The following is a 23,394-nucleotide window of genomic DNA, read 5'->3' on the forward strand; positions in this document are numbered from 1 at the left end:
GGAGATAGCTAGGAAGGTACTTGGTGTGACATCTGGACAGAGGAAGGAAGATAAGGAGACTTGCTGGTGGAACGAGGAAGTACAGGAAAGTATAAGGAAGAAGGGGTTGGCGAAAAAGAAGTGGGATAGTCAGAGAGATGAAGAAAGTAGACAGCAGTACAAGGAGTGGGGGGAAAGGCAAAGAGAGAGGTGGCAAAGGCTAAGAAAAAGGCATATGACGAGCTATATGAGAAGTTGGATACAAAGGAAGGGGAAAAGGATTTATACCGATTGGCAAGACAGAGGGACTGAGCTGGGAAGGATGTGCTGCAGGTTAGGGTGATAAAGGACGCAAATGGGAATGTGCTGACGAGCGAGGAGAGTGTGTTGAGGAGGTGGATGGAGTACTTTGAAGAGCTGATGAATGAAGAAAATGAGAGAGAAAGAAGGTTGGAAGAGGTGGAGATAGTGAATCAGGAAGTGGGGTGGATCAGTAAGGATGAAGTGAGGACTGCTATGAAGAGGATGAAAAGTGGAAAGGCGGTTGGCCCAGATGATATACCAGTGGAGGCATGGAAGTGCTTAGGAGTGATGGCAGTGGGGTTGTTAACCAGATTGTTTAATAAAATCTTGGAAAGTGAGAGAATGCCGGAGGAGTGGAGATCAAGTGTACTGGTTCCGATTTTCAAAAACAAGGGTGATGTGCAGAGCTGTGGAAATTACAGAGGGATAAAGTTGTTAAGCCACACCATGAAGTTGTGGGAAAGAGTAATGGAAGCTCGGTTGAGAGGCGAGGTGACGATTTGTGAGCAGCAATATGGGTTTATGCCAGAAAAGAGCACCACTGATGCGATGTTTGCTTTGAGAATGTTGATGGAGAAGTATAGGGAAGGCCAGAAGGAGTTACATTGTGTGCTTGTGGATTTAGAGAAAGCTTATGATAGGGTGCCAAGAGAGGAGTTGTGGCATTGTATGAGGAAGTAGGGAGTGGTGGAGAAGTATGTGAGGACCGTGCAGGATATGTATGAGGACAGTGTGACAGCGGTGAGGTGTGCAGTAGGAATGACGGACCGGTTTCAGGTTAAAGTGGGATTGCACCAAGGATCAACTCTGAGCCCTTTCCTGTTTGCAATGGTGATGGACAGGTTGACGGAAGAAATCAGACTGGAGTCTCCATGGACTATGATGTTCGCGGATGACATCATGATCTGTAGAGAGAGTAGGGAGCAGGCTGAGGCGAGCCTCGAGAGGTGGAGGTACGCACTGGAGAAAAGGGGAATGATTGTCAGTAGGAGTAAGATGGAGTACGTGTGCGTAAATGAGAGGGAGGGTAGTGGTATGGTGCGGTTGCAAAGAGTTGAGGTGGGGAAGGTGGATGGGTTTAAATACTTGGGATCAACTGTCCAAAGTAACGGAGAGTGTGGCGGAGAGGTGAAAAAGAGAGTGCAGGCAGGATGGAGTGGGTGGAGAAGAGTTGCAGGAGTGATTTGTGACAGAAGGGTACCTGCAAGAATGAAGGGGAAAGTATATAAGAAGGTAGTGAGACCAGCTATGTTGTATGGTTTGGAGGCGGTGGCGCTGACAAAAAGACAGGAAGCGGAGCTGGAGGTGGCAGAGTTAAAGATGCTGCGATTCTCGTTGGGAGTGATGAGGATGGACAGGATAAGGAATGAGTATATTGGAGGGACAGCGCAGGTAGGACGGTTTGGAGACAAAGTGAGAGAGGCGAGATTGAGATGGTTTGGACATGTGCACAGGAAGGAAGCGGAGTATATCGGGAGATGGATGCTGAGGATGGAGCTGCCAGGCAGGAGGAGAAGAGGAAGGCCAAAGAAGAGGTTCATGGATGCGGTGAGGGCGGACATGCGGGCGGTTGGAGTGTCAATGGAAGATATGGAGACGGTTGATCCACTGTGGCGACCCCTAACGGGAGCAGCTGAAAGAAGAAGAGAATACATATATATATATATATATATATATATATATATATATATATATATATATATATATATATATATATATATATAATAAGTTTCACCTGTATATAATCAGTGGTTTAACTTAAAATTAAACTCCCTCACTTATCTAGGGAGTTTTAAAGTGCAACTCACTTGTTCAAACATCAAGGCAAACATGAAGACCAATGAGCTTTCCAAAGAAGTCAGACATAAAGTGGTGGAGAACATTCATTCAGGAGAGAGTTTTATAAGAAGATTTCAGTCACTCGTTATCCTTTTGAGTGCTGTGAAATTCATCATTATGAAGTGGAAGATGTATCATACCACCCAGACTCTACCCCGATCAGGTCGCCCATCCAAACTCAGCAGCCGGGCAAGCAGGAAACTGGTTCAGGATGTCACTAAATCCAACAATAACTTTGAAAGATCTGCAAGGCTCTGTGTATCCGAGATGATGGTCAGTTATCATCAATCAACAATATCCCGTTACCTTCACAAAGCTGGCCTCCATGGACAGGTGGCAAGAAAGAAGCCATGACTGAAAAAGACGCAAATAAAAGCTTGTGTGGAGTTTGCGAAAAAGCATCTGCATGATACGTCAGGCATGTGGAGAAAAGTTTTGTGGTCAGACAAGACGAAAATTTAACTTTTTAGTCTAAATTCAAAGTGTTATGTCTGGCGCAAACTTAACTGCACATCACCCAGTCAATACCATCCCTACTGTCAAGCATGGTGGTTGCAGCATCATGTTATGGGGCTGCTTTTCATTGGCAGGGACTGGCAAGCTTGTCAGGATAAAAGTGACCATGGACGGTGCAAAGTGCAGGAGAATTCTTTATGAAAATCTGCTTGAGTCAACAATTATTCTGAAACTGGGTAGGAGATTCACATTTCAGCAGGACAATAATCCGAAGCACAAAGCAAAAGCCACACTGGAGTGGCTGAATAAGAAGAAAGGAAATGTTCTGGAGTGGCCCAGTTAAAGTCCTGATTTGAACCCAAATGAACATTTATGGCAAGATTTGAAGATTCCAGTCCATTGACGATCCCCATCAAACTTGGCAGAACTAGAGCAGTCTTCACATGAAGAATGAGCAAAGATTTCACCATCTCACTGCAAAGCTGGTAGAGACCTTCCCAAAAAACTCGCAGCTGTTATTGCTGCAAAAGGTGATTCCACCAAGTACTGACCTAAGGGTCTGAATACTTTTGCAACCAGTGAATTTTGATTTGTACATGTCTTTTGCCGGTATTCCTGACATGTAACCTCGTTCAACTATAAGTGTTTAATTTGATCTCTTAAGTTATAAATAAAAAGTTCATTTGGAAAAATTGTTTCTACATAATTCGTAATTCATGTAAATGCGTAATTAATAATTGGTTGGGGGTGAATACTTTTGCAGGCCACCATATTTATTTTACAAATTTTATTATAACGAGTAATAGGCGTCCACAATCATCCTTGGTCATGTTGTATAACGTCGGCCGAGGCCTTTGTGCGAATGAGATGAAAAAGGTCTCCATTGAAAGTTTGGGTCAACACAAAGTCCGGGATAATATTTTAATGCTCATTTTCTTCTACATTGACTATTGTGTCACACCGCTGACACGCTGTGTGGTGCAAGCCTAATTTTCTCAAGCTTGAGCTGATAAAAGCTTTCAAACAAATAAAGACCAACCTGGTGTTTCTTCCTGGTAAATCGCTTCGTGGGAATTCCTGGCAAACTGCAGGAAATTGATTTTGGATTCCTGGCTTTTCCCATTTTTTTCATTTTTTAGGTTGGGGTTGTAAAGTTTGGAGAGGTATAAAGTTGTTAAGCCACACCATGAAGTTGTGGGAAAGAGAAGTGGAAGCAAGGTTGAGAGGAGAGGTAATGATTTGTGAGCAGCAATATGGCTTTATGCCAGGAAAGAGCACCACTGCTGCAATGTTTGCTTTGAGAATGTTGATGGAGAAGTATAGGGAAGGCCAGAGGAGTTACATTGTGTGTTTATGGATTTAGAAAAAGCTTATGATAGGGTGCCAAGAGAGGAGTTGTGATATTGTATGAAGAAGTCGGGAGTGGCAGAGAAGTATATTAGGGTGGTGCAGGATATGTATGAGGACAGTGTGACAGCGGTGAGGTGTGCGGTAGGAATGACGGACCGGTTTAAGGTAAAGGTGGGACTGCACCAAGGATCGACTCTGAGCCCTTTCCTGTTTGCAATGGTGATGGACAGATTAACGGACGAGATCAGACAGGAGTCTCCATGGACTATGATGTTCGCGGATGACATCATGATCTGTAGGGAGAGTAGGGAGCAGGCTGAGGCGAGCCTCGAGAGGTGGAGGTACGCACTGGAGAGAAGGGGAATGATAGTCAGTCGGAGTAAGACGGAGTACATGTGCGTAAATGAGAGGGAGGGTGGTGGTATGGTGCGGTTGCAAGGAGTTGAGGTGGGGAAGGTGGATTGGTTTAAATACTTGGGATCAACTGTCCAAAGTAACGGAGAGTGTGGGAGAGAAGTGAAAAAGAGAGTGCAGGCAGGATGGAGTGGGTGGAGAAGAGTTGCAGGAGTGATTTGTGACAGAAGGGTAGCTGCAAGAGTGAAGGGGAAAGTATATAAGACGGTAGTGAGACCAGCTATGTTGTATGGTTTGGAGGCGGTGGCGCTGACAAAAAGACAGGAAGCGGAGCTGGAGGTGGCAGAGTTAAAGATGCTGCGATTCTCGTTGGGAGTGATGAGGATGGACAGGATAAGAAATGAGTATATTAGAGGGACAGCGCAGGTAGGACGGTTTGGAGACAAAGTGAGAGGGGCGAGATTGAGATTGTTTGGACATGTGCACAGGAGGGAAGCGGAGTACATTGGGAGAAGGATGCTGAGGATGCAGCCGCCAGGTAGGAGGAGAAGAGGAAGGCCAAAGAAGAGGTTCATGGATGCGGTGAGGGCGGACATGCGGGTGGTTGGAGTGTCAATGGAAGATGTGGAGAATAGAGCGAAATGGAGAAGGATGATCCGCTGTGGCGACCCCTTACGGGAGCAGCCGAAAGAAGAAGAAGAAGGTTGTAAAGTTTGGGCTCGATCCAACTCCAGAGGCAGTTTAGATGTGCTTGCACTAGTGCAGTGCTCTGTGCACCTCCTTTCCAAACAATAAGGAAAGATTCATCAACTTGTATTTTATGGACTTCCCACAACCAAGTTGACTGAATAAGAAATGTGTGTCATGGTAAAAGCTAACTTCATACAAAGTCACATGATGATTGGATGAAAAATGCAGCTGGTATTCCAAAAAAGCTGTATTCTGAAGGTATATGGGTTGCTTGTTGTTTAACATATCAGGATGTTTTTTTTTCCACCCTCACTTTTTCGCCTTCATTTGTTTTCTTCGCAACTGCTTGTGCGATTGACTCAAAACCTTCAACATAGCAGTGCCTTCCCATGAAGATTTTAAAAATAAAGTTGTATGATTGTTGTATTGAAAATGTGGCCGGTGTTCCAACAAGTCTGTTTTATGTAGGCATGGGTTGCAGGGTGTATCAGGAGTAAACAGTCTCGGCTTCTCAAACTGCGAGCCACTGACATAGATATACATATCAATTATTATATGAAGGTTTCTTTAAATGTTTCTTAACATTAACACATCGAGTTTCACACATTTGTTTCTGATTTCATTCTTAAGATCTGCAATAGTACATGGTCTCATGATACAAACCACTGATTTCAGGTTTCCCAGAAGAAAAAAGTCAAGTGCCGGGGGGTGGGGGGGTGGTTGTCATTCTGTCAGTCCACAATGTCCTATCCATCTCAACAACATTGTCTCAAAGAACAAAACCTCTTGTGATTCCGAACTTTTGAAACACCCTACCCTATATATTTCCTTTCTGTTTTCTTCTCAAAACCAATATTTTCCCCAAATCATCAGTCCTGGCTTCTTTCATCCTCTCATGTTACAGAATGAGGATCGATTGTCAATACCAAGGGTACAAACCTGTTGCAATGAAATGACCGTCCGGTGCGAAGGTGAGTGCATGGCACGTCATGTTGGGAATAGTGATGCGCAGAACCTCTCGGCCACTCGCTAAGTACCACACACGCACACTGCCAAGTGAACACGTCCCAAACAGCTCTCTGGTGGCACTGTGTACAAGTGTGCAACAACGATCATGGGAACCGTGGTTCACGCTTTAAATTAATAAATAGCGTGAGCATAAAGGACAGCAAACTAGGGAAGCCTTTTTCAGTGACACAAGCAGAAGACTTGCTTGTTTTATGAGGGTGCTACACATTTCAACTGAGCTTTTGCTTATAAAAGGCAGAGTAAGGAACAAAAAAATATTCAAACCCAAGCTGGAGAGCTCAGAGGAAAGTGTGCATACCTCTCGGGTATCCTCCAAACTTATCATGGGAATCGAGCCTTGGATGTTTTGCCTAAGCTGGCCACAGCCTCGTGTTTCTCATAGCTGCTTTTCTGTTTCATCACTAACAATACTTACAAACCGAGATGCGAATTTTGCTTGCACCCAATATTTAAACCCTTTTCTTTGTACCCTTGATGCGAATTACAGTTCACACTGCAAAAAGTATCTGTAACCATCAATGGCTAAGAGATACAGTATGCACATTTGCCTCTAAGCCATCTAACCTGTGTTCAAATCTCAGCTCACTTACTCTACCGATCAAAAGTTTTAGAACACCCCCATTTATCCAGTTTTTACTGAAATTTAAGCAGTTTAATGTTTCAATGTACTCTGAAATTAAAGCATAGAACAAATAAACAATTGCAGATAAAAAAAGAAATCATGGAATCGTTTTGTTGAACAAAGTTTAATCTAAAATTTTGACTCATAAAAGTAGTCACCTTTTGCAGATATAACAGCCGAACATACTCGTGGCATTCTTTCCACAATGGAAATCAAATATTGTTCGGAAAGTTCTTCCCAACACTGTTGCAGAAGTTCCCACAAATGTGTTGCACTTGTACTTTCACCCTTCTGTCCAGTTCATCCCAAACCAGCTCAATGGGGTTTAAGGCTGAAGACTGTGCTGGCCATTCCATTATTTGAAGCCTATCGTCTTGTTCTTTTCGTCTAAGGTAGTTCTGACATAGCCTGGAAGTATGTTTTTGGTCATTATCTTGCTGTAGGATGAACCCCTGACCAACTAGGCGTAGACCAGAGGGTATTGCATGCAAAATGCTGTGGTAACCCTTTTGGTTCAGGGTGCAAGTCGCCGACTCTGGATCCAGCAAAAGAGCCCCAGATCATCACGCTTCCTCCTCCATGTGTGACAGTTGGTGTCACACACTGAGGAACCATCCTTTCGCCTACTCGACAGCGTACAAAAAACCCTGCGTGATGAACCGAAGATTTCAAATTTTGATTCATCGGTCCATAAGACCTTCTTCCAGTTTTCAGTAGTCCACTGGTGGTGCTTCATGGCCCAGGCAAGCCTCTTTTTCTTATTTTGCCATCTTAGCAATGGCTTTCTTACTGCCACTCGACCTGTCAAGCCTGCAGCTTGAAGTGTTCTCTTCACAGTTGAAACTGAGACTTCCTTACTTCGACCAGTGTTAAGCTGTGCTTGAAGCTGCTGTCCTGTGAGCCGCCTATCACGCAAACTGTTGACTCTCAGAAACTTGTCTTCTGATTGTGTTGTGACTTTGGGTCTGCCAGACCTCTTCCTGTCAGAGTTTCCTCCAGTTTCCAAGTGCCTTTTGATGGTGTAGGAAACTGTACTCACTGACACCTTGGCTTCTTTGCATTTTCTCCAAATGAAAGACCTACACTTTTAAGGGTTATAATGGTCTGTCTGTCTTCCCTTTTTAATTGTCTTTTTCTCATCATTATGATAGCAATATACTACTTCCTGCAGTTCAATATTGTCCAAATAATGCTTTTGAGGGTGTAGCAACAGTTTGTTCCAACACTGCTTTTATACAGACAGAGTGTTTGTAACTAATCAACAAAGTTGGGACACCTGTAAGAATTGTTTGCATCAACTTTCAAGGTTTAATTTACTTCCATTGCTGCAGAACAGTTGCAGTTATTAACCCATTACTCTCTCCCTGAAAAGGGTCTTTTTTAACAACTCTGAAATTTACATTATTTTTCAGTTTTTGGTAACCTTACCTCTGGCAGTTTTTTTTAACCTCTGGCAGTTTACCGCTTGGCTTTGTACCATTTCAGGTTATTCAATGGACTTGAACTGCTTAAATTTCAATAAAAACTGAAAAATAGGGTGTTCTAAAACTTTCAACCGGTGGAGTATAAACTGTCATACTGGTGTTTCACAGGCAGGGTGATTTATCAATGTGTGTGCCGTCCCTCGGATGAACGATACATGCTGTCCACATTTGGGATGTGTCTGTATCTTGTGTGTGGCTTTCAATAGCCTGCGCATGTGCACAGAAAATTATTGGGCGGATTATGTCATTTTTGAAAATCTCCTATTTCGCCTCCAACTAAGCTTGGCATCACCATCAGCACACACCAAGTGCTATCTATATATCACATGTACAAAATGACAAGCCTTACCGTGGGAAGGCAATGTCGTTGACAGGGTTTCCATGGCAGCTGGAAAACAGTTTGAACTCCAGATTTGGCAGCTCGACCTGGTACATGTAACCAGCTGCTGTCCCAACCATCAACCTCTTACCTTTGTTACACATGACCACTGACTGCACAGAACCTTCCATCATTATTGTCCTGCACAGACTAATGCAGAAGACTCAATACAAATTCCAAAACACATGTGTAAAAACCCAATGTGCAGGAAGTAAAAAGATTTACAAACTTCATCACAACACTTAACAGTTCATAATAAAAATACACAAATATGATGATGTTAAAATAGGTTCATAAAAATCGACAGTCAGAATGATCATCGTCTCACTCACTGCTGACGTTTCATCTTGAGTGGGTGGCACACTACCAACGTTCCATCACCAGCTCCAATACAGAGCTCTCCATCAGGAAGCAACTGCAAAGCCGTCACGCCCTGCCATACATGACAAGCAGAGTGATAGTCGAAGGGCACATTAGTTAGGGGTTGCCAGAGAGGCCAATTAAGGGGCTGTTCTAAAGAATTATGACAGCAGGAAACGTAAGGCTTTGTGCAAAACCAAAATAAACAGTTGGAGAAAATGTTTTTGATTAATGGAGTTCATGAACAGCTGCAGAGGATAAATAGCAAGTTGACAATATTAAGCTGCATAGTTCGAGCAAAACCATATTGAGATGATGGATAAGTTTAAAAGTGGGTTATAATAATATTGAGTTCCCTTCCAAGGAACTTGAATGCAAAAAGCTATTAGGACTATCAAACCTGGGAAATTGTTGTCAACCGATGGTTGTTTGTCAGTGCACTATCCTTTTTGAATGCTGAGCAAGAAGCAGCATGTACCATTTTTAAGATCTTTTGTATGACTTGCCAGGGATTGGGTTTGAACCGCCAAACTCCTCGGCTCAGACGTCCTCGACCTAGACTAACCATTACTCCACGAGCCTGGGTTGTGATGGTTTGCCATCAAAGTCAAACAGATCAAGAGGGACCACTGCAGAATCAAGTGAGAATGGAGAATGTCTGCCAAATAAATGAAAGAGAGGTTGGGAAAGTAAGAGTTTGGCCATGGTGTGCATCAGACCTGGCTGAATTTTTTTTTTGATGGGTTGCAACTGATGAGGTGATGTGTTTTCAGGTTCACACAAAGCACGTCTCCACTGCTTGTTCCACAATAGAAATACTCGTCTGTCTTCTCCACCTGATCAGAGAAAACATACAAAATTGAAAAATTATGCATTGCATTCGAGTCTTGTGGCATCTCTGGATTTCTGTCTCTGTGTCTTCTTTTCAGCTATGTCTTTATTTACACGTAATTAAAGGCCAAATCTGTGCAGTTGTGCAAACGTACCTCCAGACAACAGATGCTTCTCTTGAGTTGTCCTAGTTTGCAGTTTGTTGGATGGATCTTTCGATTGTTACGGTCCAACTCCCACACACAAAGGTTTCCACTTGTTGGAAAAATGAGGTAAATAACAAAAGGGAGGGTGGAATTGAAATAAATTTTTCACTGCATAAAGGGACACTATTTTGGAGCTTCTTACCTCAAGTGAAGACTGTATCAAAGCAAAAAAGGTATTTCCTCATTTACGGGCATGGTGGTCAGGTAGTAGACAGTGGACTGGCATCCTTGACAATACACAGTCAAAGACAGCAGTATTACGCGTTTGCATTTTAAGCTTCTAGAAAATCTAACTCGTCTCAGAAGAGTGACCATGTCACGATTAGATTGTCGGTCAAACACCAGCCATCTCATCAATTGAGACCTTCGGGGAGAAAATAATCTACCCGACGTTCCAGAATTCGGTTTACGTGTGGTGTCAACCAGTCCACTCTCTTTAGTTTATTCTTAATGCTCTCAGGGCAATTTGGACTTGGCATTAAAATGGGGCTAACAGGATGGCCTCGAGGTACACACAATCGCCTGTAAGCTGTCTAGCCTGGGTTTGAATCCTGAGCCAGCTATAAACTGTGATCCCAGTGTTTCACAGGCAGGGTGATTCATCAAATGTGTGTGCCATCGCTTGGTGGATGTTAGACAGACGTCCCATCTGCCAGCATTAGTTGATGGATGCTAAAGATCCTCTGGTGTCCTTCGCAAAGAGTAGGCAAGCTGTCACCTGCACCCTGAACAAATAACTTCCTGCCCTGCTGGGAAGGCATTGGCAAACCACCCAGCATAGCCCTTACCAAGAAACTGCTTTGGCAGCACTGGGCCTGTCTTCAACAAGAACACTAGAATACGGAAACAATAAAATGCAGTACCGCTAACGACTTCGTAAAACCAAATCAGAAAAACCTATCACACTTTAATTCCATTATACTTTTATTGTTTCTGCATTCTGCCTCTATTTATGGCTCACAAAATATTGTACCTCATGCCTCCCACAATGAAGGTGTCGTCATTATGGTTGCTGTAGCAAAGCGTGAGGGCTTGACCAGCAATACAAGCCGAAGCTTCGCACCCACAGACTGCCTCACCATGTTCCACGTCCCACACCACCACGCTAAAGGGACAGATGAGTACTACTTTGACATGGCTAACAAGATGAGGTTTGTTATGATGTCACTTTGGATGTGACAACATGATATAACATTCAACATATTGTGTATGTGCCTGGTGTTGGCTTAATGGTTAGGGTGGTGGGCTTGGGATCTGAGGGTCCTGAATTCAAATCCTACTTTGCTGTTGAATTAATACCAGGTGGGGTTGACTCAGCCTGTCATCCTTCCGAGGTTGGCAAAATGAGTACCAGCTTGCTGGTATCCTGCGTTGGAGTGGCGACCCGTCCAGGATTGTGCCTAATAGCCCAGAAGACTGCTTAAGCAACACCAACGCTCTGCACAGAGTATGGTCCCGATGGATGTCGGTACATTAATATAGAACCGAGCAGTTTGACAAATGCATTGAAGTTATTTGTCAAAGCAGAAAAGACAAATCTCAATGTCACCAAACATAATTGCCAGCTACTATCAGGTGTGATGAGATTGGTTGCCTGGGTCTCATACTCCATCGGTGGCCTCTCTTGCTCTACTCCGCTGGAGGACATTTAAGATCTGAGTGCTCGTGGTCTGTATTAGTCTTTGCTGAAAGCCATTCTCTCATTGAAATGTTGAACATTTTCCCTTATTTCGCTAAAAAAAAACCTCAAGTTGGTTGTGCTTTTATGTTTTAAACTCTGTGGTTCTTGCAATGTTGTTGATTTTGGATTCTTTTGAATACAATCAATTGCTTTATGCTGGAATCTTTTTTAATACAATTTCCTCTTTTAGCACGCGTCTACGTTTTATGAAATCCAGCCATATATGAAACTACATTTGAATATATGAGGGATCCCATTCCGTAAAAGATAGGATAAGATTTATTTTAATTTTTACAGTCACGCAGTTTCAACAATGGTAGTGCCACGGGCAGGGATGGTTTCCACTCCCTCTCTGCAGACCTTGACAGTATCAGGAGCTGGTTCAACAATTGGAATGTATTTTAACCCCTACAAATCCCCCACACATCCTGTATCTCTGAAAGGGCCATCTGACAAACCCTTCCATCTACTTGCTCAACAAACCACTTGAAGAGGTTGTCACTCAAACTTTTGGGCCTCACCTTCAACCATGGTCCTTCTTGGGCAGACCATATTTCTACGATGGCCTCCAAAGCCAGCTGCAGACTGGGCATCCTTCATCATTGTGCAAGGTTTTTTTCTTGGCCAATTTAAACTTTGACAACATTCAAGGCCTTCATTAGCAACCTCATGGAGTACTGCTCTCCCCTTCTGGCTAGTGCCTTTGCTTCACACCTTGTCCTCCTTGATGCCATGGAAAGCAAGGCCCTCAAAATCATTGGGATCTCCCTCGACAAACCTGAGTGTCTATGCCTGTTACTTTCACATCGCAGACAGGTTGGTGGCCTCTGTATTTTACCACCTTTTTTGATCTTGCACCCTCTCTGGGCTCTGTCCCTCCCAGGTTTCTGCAGGACACACACGGTCTGACAGTACCCCTCTTCTTCTTCTACCCACAAAATCTAGACTCCCTGCTCACCTCCACTCATTTATTCCTCTTTTCTCTCGAATGTAGAACCAACTTCCCAGTCTGTTCAGTCTCATTCTTCCCTCAAGGGCTTCAAGACACCTTTTCACCATGACCTCGGTTCACCCCACCCCCTCCCTCATGCATACTCATGATCTCTTCTATCCCCAAATAACCCCATTCCCAAGCACTACCTTTTCCCAGGTTTTTGTAATTTTTTTCCCCCGCTCTCTCTCCCACCTCTTTTTGTTTGTTCGTTGTCGATTGGTTTGTTCCTTTTCTGTTTCATCCCCACTTTTTTGAAAAATCTTTGGTCAACCTTGAATAAATTGCAAGAAAAAGTATTTCTACTGTTTCATACTCCTGAATATGTCTTCTATCACAAATAAAAAATCTTAAGGGATCTGAGAAGGTGAAAACTATGAAAATCACTGAAATATGACCCCACCCCAAATTTTTATTTTTCCACACATCAGTCTTCAAAAACATGTTAAACCCTCTCTGAAGGTTTCAGTGGACTGTTAGATACTGATTTCTATTTAAACTGTTGAGAAGCAGTGAGATTTTGAAGGATTAAGAGGCAATCCCAACTGCTTGTTGGGCAGGAATTTATCCTTCTTCATGGTGACATGCATGTCCACCGTAAATGTTACAGTCACACCATCATTTCCTTTGGATTGTCTCTGGTGTGTCATGTCCTTCGTGGATGTGCTGTCATTGCCATCAAACACGACCATAGCTTCTCCATAGTTCTTTGTCACAAACTTAGTGTACTGTTTGTTGATGTCTCTGTAAGTGGCTCCACATGACCATGGGATGCACTGAAGTAGTGCCCCAACATTCAAGACAGACTGGGCAGAACCCATAATAATCACCAAAACATCAGGTGTAAAAAGCCCCAGATGGCATCAGCCAGGGCTGGTCGCTTCTGTGGATCTCGAAGCAGCAGAGATGAATCAAAGAGGGCTGGTCAGTGACTGCATGGCTCAGACTTGAAGGCTGATTCGAGATCATCTTATGTCTTTGCAGCAGTGATGAGTCCAAGGAATAGGATTTGTGGGTTGACCTAGACTTCATCGCTGTCAATCTTGACCAACGATTTTGTGGTGAGTGTAACAACCTGGTCTTTCCTCCTGAATGTATACTCTGCAGCATTTTTCTCCTCTATGGCCTCAGAATCGTGCTACCAAATGTCTTTGCTGTGTTGACGTTGATGGTGTGATGTGCATGGACGCAAGTGACAATGTTCTGTAGACTTGGGTCAGAGCAGAAAGGATTTCGCTGCTGGAGACAGTGGAGAACTGTTAGTGTGTCCTTTCAGTCATGGGCTTGTCTATCTCTCATCCATTTTCTTGTTCTGTTGTCGTGTGTTGTAATTCACCCCCATGAGCTCTTGCATTGCCATGTTAACTTCTGCACAGGCAGGCATGAATCACAGCCACATCAGACGTTGTTGCCCTGTTATTCCTCACTCTCTTGTAAAACCCACCAGTCTTCATGCTCCTCATCCAAGTGGTAGAGGGACATCAAATGGGTTGGACAGCTGCAGGGCATTGAGTGCTACGTCAACATGTTATGTCAACTTTTTACATGTCATAGAGGACACCTTCCAGGGTATGATGCAAGTGAGAGAGCTTTTGTTACAATTTGTTTGAGATCATGGTCCTGTTCTGATTGTGGAGGTAGATGGAGGAATTTCATAGGAAAGTTAGGATTGTATGGAGTTGCTTGGTCCGTGGATGTGTAGAAGACATTTCGATGTAAATCAAGTCGGAAAACTGTGAGCTTAAGTGTTACGTGTCACCACATTGGGGGGGGGGGGGTGGGGTGGGGAGGGGTGGTGTGTTAATTTAATAGGGATTAAGGCCAATTTCCCCAAATGTGTAATTGCCCCTGTGACCTTTTCCTACGTTTTTGCATTTATAAGCCAGCAATAACAGGAATCACATCTTTAAAACAACAACAAGCGAGCCAAACGTGCCGAGCAGACATAAGTCCCGCCTTCCCGGCTTTGTGCCAACAAACCACGCCTGGAGGTGGATGATTGATGAGTGTGACATCATAAGCAAGGAGGAAGAGCAGATGGTTTTGGTGCGTTGAGTTTTGGTGTGAGGAACGGAGTCGAGAGACGACGGAGCTCGGAGATGGCGTGTAAGAACAGGGCATTACGGCTGGCTTTCCTTCGACGCATGAAGAAGATGGCACAATTCTCGTATTTGTGCTGAGGCGAATTGGCTCGCTTGGTGGAGCAAGACGCTGGCCATTGACTCTTGGCTGGATCGTGTGAGACTGGCCTTGAAGCCTCGTCTATATCACCGAAGGGAGCGGCGCAATTCTGCAGAGAGCAGCGGTGTCGGCAAGTGTGATCGATGAAGAGGCTGCATGGCGGTTTCTGAGCCCTGGCATTAAATACCGCCTCACAAAATACCTCATGTATGTGACCGCAGAGAGCGGCTTGGCGCCATTTTGGGCGCATCTTCCCACACAGGACGAAGCGGCTCGACCCCAAAGTTCAATAAAGACCATCTCTGGACAAAGCTAAGTGCCAGAATAAAGGGAGGATTTTCTTTTATTTTTGTTTTCCCCTTGTCTGTATTAAAGTCCGTGTGTAGAAGCGCCTCGACTTTAGGCATTATTTAACCTCACGTTTTATGATTACATTTTGAATTATTACCCTTGTAAATATTTGATCTGTTTTCATTAAATCCCTGTGTTTATTTCAAGTTGCTGGTGTCCGTGTATCTGTGTGGGTTCGAGTATAAACCCCTTGTGCTGTGCATCTGTCTGCTCTGTCCGTGCCGCAATTACCCTTCCGCACACGCCATAATCTCCGAGGATCACGTGTTTGCCCCAAAGGAAAACCGCTCGGCGATCCGGCCTGGTCGGTGCTAACCGCCCATCCACCACAACTGGGTTGGGGGGATTAACCTAACCGCCAGGGCCGCAACAGTCCATAATGCCTGTACTATTTTCCCTTCCTCTACTTGCTGTATTTCATTCAGCTTATGTGCAGCTTGTTTACCTCCATGTGTCCTTCTCCCCCCTCTCTTTAATCTCACTCTCACTTCTACTCTGCTGTTGTTGTTTCCCCCTTTCCATTTTGTTCCCCTCCATTCTGCCCAAGAGCAGTTCCATAAATTTGTCAACCAGGAAGTCAATATTTCAAAATGAAATTATCAGCACAAATTATATATCATTTTGAAGGGAATTATACAAGCTGTTCAAAAATTGTAAATTATAAATGCACTTTTTTTGAAAAAGTCTGCACACTTCACAGAAATTTTTAATTGAACTTATGAAGTCAGAAAATTCATTTTTTCTGTGTACGTCCGAACACATGGTATGTTTTTTTTTAATATTCCAAGGTGATTAAAGTGTTGACACTATTTTTTCATTGTTACTTGTTTTCCACTAAACATGTCATATCATGGCCAAATAAAAGTTTCATATTCTCAATCTTTAACCTTCGCCATCGAAGATCGGAGGTTACTGTTTTCACCCCTTTCTGTTTGTTTGTTTGTTTGTTTGTGAACAGTATTACGGAAAAAACTCCTCGACGGATTTCGACGAAACTTGGTGGGGGGATTAGGTATGGTCCAAGGATCATGCCATTAGATTTTGGACTTGGTCCAAAATCCAATATGGCCGCTATGGCGGCCATTTTGAAATTTTTTTAATTTTTTTTTTTTTTTTTGCATTTCTACATGTTTAAGTGATTTCCAATCCACCCCCCCCCCCAAAAAAAAATTTAGAGAAAAAATTTTGCAAGTTTTTTTTCAACACAATTTCGATTTTTTTTTTTTTTTTGCATTTCTACATGTTATAAGTGATTTCCAACAAAAAACATGCCACAATTATAATTGCGGCTGATTTTGGAACTTCAGATGGATATACCCACGTAAAATCAATTTCTGTCTCAAGGAATCTAGTTATGACGAATGAATTGATTATGTAAAAGTTAAAAGTAAAAGGGAAAGTTGCAAACTAACTCTGTGAGCACTGTTGACTTCAAATTGAATGAATAGGATATCAGGTTCACTTGAGTGACCTAGCAGTATTGGCGGCAGAGGTTTTGCACTCTACCGAGTGCTCCCCCTCTAGTTGTGTCTGTGGTATCTTAATAATGTGTCCAAAATGTATGTCCGAAATTATGGAACTGCCCCCTTGCTCTTCTCCAAGTCTCGATCATGTACGTCAAGAAAAAACTCAGCGCAACCTATGAGAAATACGTACTTAAATATAGTTTCCTTATGAAATTTTTTTTTTTAAATGAAGTGATGAACTTACACAAGATCTAGAGGCTCAAGTGGACTCATCCACTGTCAGAAAGTATTTTATCAAAAGTTGTCTCCACAGGTGAGTGGCTTCCTTTGTGCATAAATGTAACAATGCCAAGAGATTGAAATATGCCCAATGACATCAGAGTTGGGATACCAATCAGTGGGGAAAGGTACTTTGGAGTGAAGAGTCAAAGTTCAAAATTTTGGAGCAAAGAGAAGGCAGTACGTCAGAAGGTGGGTTTGTGAGATGTGTAAGGATATCTGTCTACAGCCTCCTGTGAAGCATGGAGTTCAGGTTTGGGGATGTATTTCTGTTGCTGGCATTGGTGATTTGATGAGAATTGAAGTAACAAAAAATGCTGACAAGTACAAGGAGATCCTAATCCACCAGGTTATCCCATCAGGAAGAAGGCTCATTGCAACAACTTTGTTTTCCAGCATAACGACCCCAAACACACTGCAAATGTCATTAAAACATTTAAAAAGAAAAGTAGACTGAAGAACTCTACAACTATTAGAAAAGCCCCATCAAAGTCTTGATATTATCATGGAAGCTGTCTGGGATTATTTGTACAGGAATAAAAACGAAAAACAACGAAAATCAAAAGATGAATTATGGGAAACATTTAAAAATTCATGGAATAACCTCCCAATGGAATTTCTCCAGCATTCCAAAATGTGCTGTTTTGCATGAAAAAGGTGGTCACACCAACTATTATAATTTCATGCATTGATATTGTAAAATAAATTCATTTTAGTTTCTTTAAGAAAATATGATCATTATAACACCTTTTATTTATCAAAATATTCCAATGTGACAATAAAAATGTTTATTTTAATGTGTCCTAAGATTTTTGCACACACACATTTCTAATCTAAAAAATATATGTCTGGTGTTGATTTAATGGTAGGGTGGTGGGCTTTGGATCCTAGGGTCCTGAATTCAAATCCCGCTCAGCTGTTGAATTAATACCAGGTGGGGTTAACTCGGCCTGTCATCCTTCCGAGGTCGGCAAAATGAGTGCCAGCATGCTGGTATACTGTGTCGGAGTGGCGACCCGTCCAGGATTGTGCCCAATAGCCAATGAGACTGCTTAAGCAACACCAATGCTCTGCACAGAGTATGTTCCCAATCTCCTGCATATATATTGTTGCGGTATTCGCGCCCGCCGGCGTGCGAACGGCCACGTAACTCGAATCGCGGCACGTCGCCCACCGGACGGACAATCCAGTCGTGACCCTCTCGGACTAACGCCGGGAACTAGTCACGGGTGGCACTTTCGGCCTCACCACGATCGTGCCAATCGGCCCCCCGCGTGGGATAGGGTTGCTCGCCAAATTCGACCTACCTAAGTACCCACACGGAGGGTAGACCGGGCGATCGCACCTCGCCGCAGGTCGACTTCGGACACGGGCCACTTTAAGCGACCCGTTCCGTACTATCGGGATAACCGAGCGGTGTTATCGTCGGCCTCGACGGTTCGATTAATTATCGGGCGTTGTAGCCCACGACCAACCCTTTACGTGAAGTAAGATGGAGATTCAATAGAGGAAAAGACGAAGCGAAACGGGAAAACAGTTCAACATAAAGCACATTTATTTCGCGATGAACGGAAAGCACACATATACCATTACACCAAAAGCAAATGTAAAAGAAGAAGAAGCACAATAATACACAAAAAGCAAATGCAACAATGCAGATCTAACCGACTACCGAGCACGCGGCAACACTTATACAGTTTTACTTCACAGACGGCGCCGACAACACATACACTCAAAGCAAAAGAAAAGGACCACCCTCAAGGATGAGGGGGTAGGCGGGCCTGGGGCCGAGACCGCGTCGGGCCTACCCGTCTGATGATGAGCCGCAAGATGACGGTGGCGCCCCGACTCCGCGGGCCTCGCGGACAGTGTCTGGTAGGGGGTGGGAACGGGGCCCCCTTCTCGCAATATCTCAGCGCGGGGGGAAACAGGAGGGGGTTGTTGATGCTCGGGGGGAAGGAGGATATCTCCCTGTCTCGGGTCCCGCGACGAGCGTCTCCACCACAACCTCGGTCGCGCCGCCGGCCTCTCCCTCCGCAGCTCCCCGACTCCGACACGAGCACCCCCTCGACCGCCTTCGCCGCCGCCACCTCTCCACAGCTCCGTCCAACCGCCCTCTCAGTCTCCTCTCTTGACTCGTCCCAACTCTTCACTGGCTCCGAACTCTTCACTCTCTCCCCTCCGAACTCTTAACTGACTACTACTGCTTCTTCTTCCCAACTCCACCGACTCTCAACTCCCAACTGCACTTGACTGACGAACGCAGCCCCTTATATGCCCCGTGGCCTCGCTCCTTCACCTTCGACCCTTTACCTCCGACCCTTCACCTCTAACTGGCTCCCCATTGGACCAAGGAAAAGTGAGCGTGAATGCTTTTTGATCCATGAATTTGCATATAGCGATATTACTCCAACGCACCTGGAGGCGGGGCCAAATCGCCCCACGCTCGCCGATAGGACGGAACAGAAGTGGGCGTGAGTCGTTTTTGATCCGTTTTCTTCGGAAAGGCCGGCGCTTTTGCACCCCTGCTCGGTGCGCGCCCTGCACGAGTCCAGTATCGGTGCCCACAAGCGGCGTGGGAATGACGGTAATGCGATGGTTGCGAGGGCGAGTTGTGACGGTAAAGGTCGTGGCTGTTGTTGTGAAGCGGCGTTGCGGTTGGTGGTTGTTGTGTGATGGCTGTTGAGACGTGGTTGGTGGTGGTAGTAATGGCGGCTGGTCCAAAATAAAGATAGTAAAAGAAAAACGGCTATCTAAAAGGGTCGCAGCCCGCATAAATGACATTTATTCCCTCTAAACAACGGGTTTGGGCCTAACTACACATATACTTACAGAGATATCTCACGTAAGGGACCTGAATGGTGGTTTGCGAATTTCGTCAACCACAACACTACCCCCTCCCCTTTTTACAGACTCGTCCGGAGTCGTCAAATTTTCGTGTGCCATCATGTGTAGTTTTCCCCTAGTACATTTTACCTACGGATCCCTGAGTGCGACATTCATGGTATTCGTGTCCCCAAAATAAATAACCTGAGGGCTGAGTAACTACCTAAACAAACCCACTCACACAGACGACTTAAATAAAATTGCCGGCGCTAGGACAGACATGCCGGGGGCGCACTCATATTTACAGTACATCTTAACCTTAACTTACAAATTTTACACTAAACCATGGCCCAGGATCACTGAACTCTGCAAAAAGAAAGCAGTTAGCAGGGAGCCAGGCTGCTCGCATGCAGTCTCTGACTCAAACAATGCAGGTGACAGGGAACGTGGCCGGCTGCTCACACGCAGTCCAAGGCCTTCCCTTTTGAACTGAACGCAGTGAACCACAACGGTGCATGGGCTGCACAAACGTAGTCTCCGTGCCAGCTCAAGTGGCACACGCAATGAACACAACGAATGGATGGATGAATGGTTTGAACTGAACGCAGTGAACCACAACGGTGCATGGGCTGCACAAACGCAGTCTCCGTGCCAGCTCAAGTGGCACACGCAATGAACACAATGAATGGATGGATGAATGGATGGACGCAAACACGGTGCACGGGCCGCCACTGCAAGCCCGTGTTGTAGCTGCCAACAGGGCAGTTCTCGCAGCTTGCAAACTGTTGCTTTCTGATCCTGGCGCATATGGCAATGAACAGGGGGGGGGGGCAAAGCAAAAATTGAACGGGGCTGGCGAACAGGGGCAGTGGGCATGGCATGGCAAAGGCAGCAGGCAAACACAGCCCGCAGAAGAAGGCCGCTGCAGGCAAACACAGCCGGCAGACGAACTGGCCGGCACAGGCCTTGAAGTACCACAGCTGCAGATGATCTGGCCGGCACAGGCCTTGCAGCACAGCAGCTGCAGACGATCCAGCCGGCACAGGCCTTGCAGCAAAACAGCTAGCAGATGAAGCTGGCCAGCCTTTGCCGTTCAGTGGAGGTTGGTGGAGGGAGTGCGGTGGTGCTGGCCACTCGGAAGGCGGGCTCGGACCTACCCTATGGTCTCCCTCCCAACCTATCGCCTTTGCCTGTCACTGTCTATACCCACTCCCTTAATTTGTCAAACCCCAATTTAGCCCCAATTATTTAATTTTTTTTTTCTTCAACTATAATTCGTCCCCCACCCCCCTTTATCGTCCTTGTTCGGCTAACCTATCGTCCTAGCCTCCTCCCAACCCCTACGTTACCTTCCCGGAGGGGAATAAGGGAGAGCTCGCGTCCTGTGTCGAGGCCCAACGAAGCCTCAGAATGGCCTCCCCAGACTTCAGCGATCCATAACACAAAGTGGGTCCAGCGGCCCACAACGAGAGCGAGGGGATGGATGGTGCGGAGGGGTACACTTCCTAATCTACCCTATCCATTTAACTGTTAAACTACCCCGGGGCTTTCAACAAGCGCCTCTCGCTTAAACTATTGGTTCTAACAACCCAGATTCCCGTCGCCTGTGTTGGTGTCCTCACAATTTCGGGCCTCGCCCCCCAATTTTCTCTCCGTGCCCTCACACGGTCTCATGGCTGGGACACGTGGCTCCCTTTGGCAGGCACGACCCTCTGCCGATTCTCCGACGATGGCACCCCCGGGCACTACACTGCCTCCGAGCCTACCAGTTCCCTAACACCGGGGAGTGCCCCCCATGGCACCTCCCCTGAAACGCACACGTGGCAGGCTGGCTTCCCAAGCCCCTTTCCGAGGGTCACCCGTGCCCACAACACTGCCCACGCGGCTAATGGCGCCCCGGGCCCCGGCACCAAGCAGGCGCACCCGTGCCCACTACGCTATCCCGGCCCCCCATGGGCCCTTGGCCTACTACGGCCGACTAGCCTGGTGCCCGGGGTACCCACTCAGCAATACTCACCTTTCGCAGCCACGCTCCCAGCTCGTCAACAGGGCTCCTGCACCCCTCCAAACGGGTTTCGAGCCTACTTTCCCACCAACAACAAAACGACCTCCATTTTTCAATTTGACTAACCCCCTAACTCACTCTACACTGACCCCGGGGGTCCCTTGGGCGGGAGTCACTCCTCCCCCCAATCACTCATTGCACCATGCATTCCCCATTCGCTCCACTCACACAGACCCGCTGGCCTCACTCACTCAACAAGTACTCACCTCACAACTCACCAACTCTTCAACACATACACCGCTGAACTCTGCCATCCTCCTAACTACATCCCCTAACTAACTCGTGCTCCCACATCGTCCCTTAAACTACAGCACGTTCCTTTTAACACTAAGTAGCTAAACTACGTCAACTCTACACATCCACTGTCAGTCACTGTCTCCAAATCTCTAAAATAACTTTTATTTCCCCACCTAAAGCTCATCTAAATCCCTCTAACTAATCCATTCCACGGACTCCATGAGGACTTACCCCTGCCCCATGAAGTCGGTCTAGCGAAGCAAACCCTTCCCCCTAACTAGTTTCCATCCTGTGCCCTGGTCAAGGGGGTCTTCCACCCCTTGCCCAGGAATCCTGTGCACCCGAAAGTGAGGCTTGCTTTTTTTTTGTTTTTTTTTTCTTTGCATGCGCAGCACCAGCGCGGCAACTCACAGCTCGCGCACTTTGCACCTGCCCGTGACGTCATGCAGCTGCACGTGTACCTCGTCCCTCCTTGGACGGTACCATCCGGCAGGGATACCCCTCCTGCCGGATTCCAACCCCGCGTGCAGCCATGACGTCACCGTGCGCATAAAAAAAACACAAGCCCCACGTCTTGAGGGGTTCCCCACGCGAACACATGTGCTCTGCCCGTTGGAGCTTAACACACACGATCGCGTGGAGAACCCGTCCGGTCCAAATCCGTAATCCTGCCTAACTTTGTCCGTCCGCGGGATCGGCAAATCCACCGCGTGCGTTTCCGGACCGGGACTTCACTCTCGCAAGCGAGCACGTGGGGGCCTCGTGCGTTGCACAGCACGGACCTCGTGCTCGCGGCTGGGTGAACCCGGCACGGTCCCCGAAACAACGACAGCCGCTACTCGGCTTTCTTTCCTCACATGTCGCCGTCGTCGCCATTCGACCCACGCACACCTGCGTGTTACGACGCTAACACACCTCACCATTACATTCACCCCGGGAGACGCGGCTGCATGTTCACACATGCCCACCGACATCTCCCTTACATACCGCTCTCTCACACACACGGTCTCCCTTGCACTCGGCCGTTCACTCACGCATGCCATCTCCCTCGCACACGTGGCTCCACTCACTCGCGGCCTTCCACTCACTCGTGCCATTTCCCTCACACAAACCACACCACTCGCACACGCGGGGGCACTCACCCGCGGTTCCTCATCCACACACCGTGCCTCACTCATACACCGTGCTTCACTCACACACGCGGGGGCACTCAACCGCGGTGTTTCATCCATACTGGCCGTTTCATCCACACACACGGCCTCTTCCACTTGCGGTGCCCCTTTTACACACGGCGTGCTGGGAAGCACGTACTCCGGCACAATCGCCACCACACCACTCACACACGGGGTCGCTTCCACACACGGGGACGCACTCACACCTTGCACCACACACACAGGGACAACCACACTGGGGATTCGTGTCCCCACAAGAATCT

At 46.1% G+C, this 23,394-nt stretch overlaps 1 protein-coding gene across 3 annotated transcripts in view; it reads right to left on the minus strand.

Annotated features, from left to right (window-relative positions):
• Positions 1-23,394, minus strand: part of CFAP52 (cilia and flagella associated protein 52) — a 78,214-nt gene that overhangs the window by 46,724 nt on the left and 8,096 nt on the right. For all 3 annotated transcript variants that reach the window (XM_085885377.1, XM_085885376.1, XM_085885378.1), the window contains exons 4-9: positions 10,856-10,987; positions 9,832-9,931; positions 9,565-9,681; positions 8,818-8,918; positions 8,456-8,635; positions 5,911-6,059 (exon numbers count right to left, since the gene is read on the minus strand). In XM_085885377.1, coding sequence (XP_085741503.1) covers positions 5,911-6,059; positions 8,456-8,635; positions 8,818-8,918; positions 9,565-9,681; positions 9,832-9,931; positions 10,856-10,987 — 779 coding nt within the window. The remainder of the gene's footprint in view (positions 1-5,910; positions 6,060-8,455; positions 8,636-8,817; positions 8,919-9,564; positions 9,682-9,831; positions 9,932-10,855; positions 10,988-23,394) is intronic.

Source organism: Eptatretus burgeri, chromosome 6 (genome assembly GCF_056783735.1).
Source record: "Eptatretus burgeri isolate ZD-2024b chromosome 6, Ebu_testis_v1, whole genome shotgun sequence".
Classification (NCBI taxonomy): Eukaryota; Metazoa; Chordata; class Myxini; order Myxiniformes; family Myxinidae; genus Eptatretus; species Eptatretus burgeri.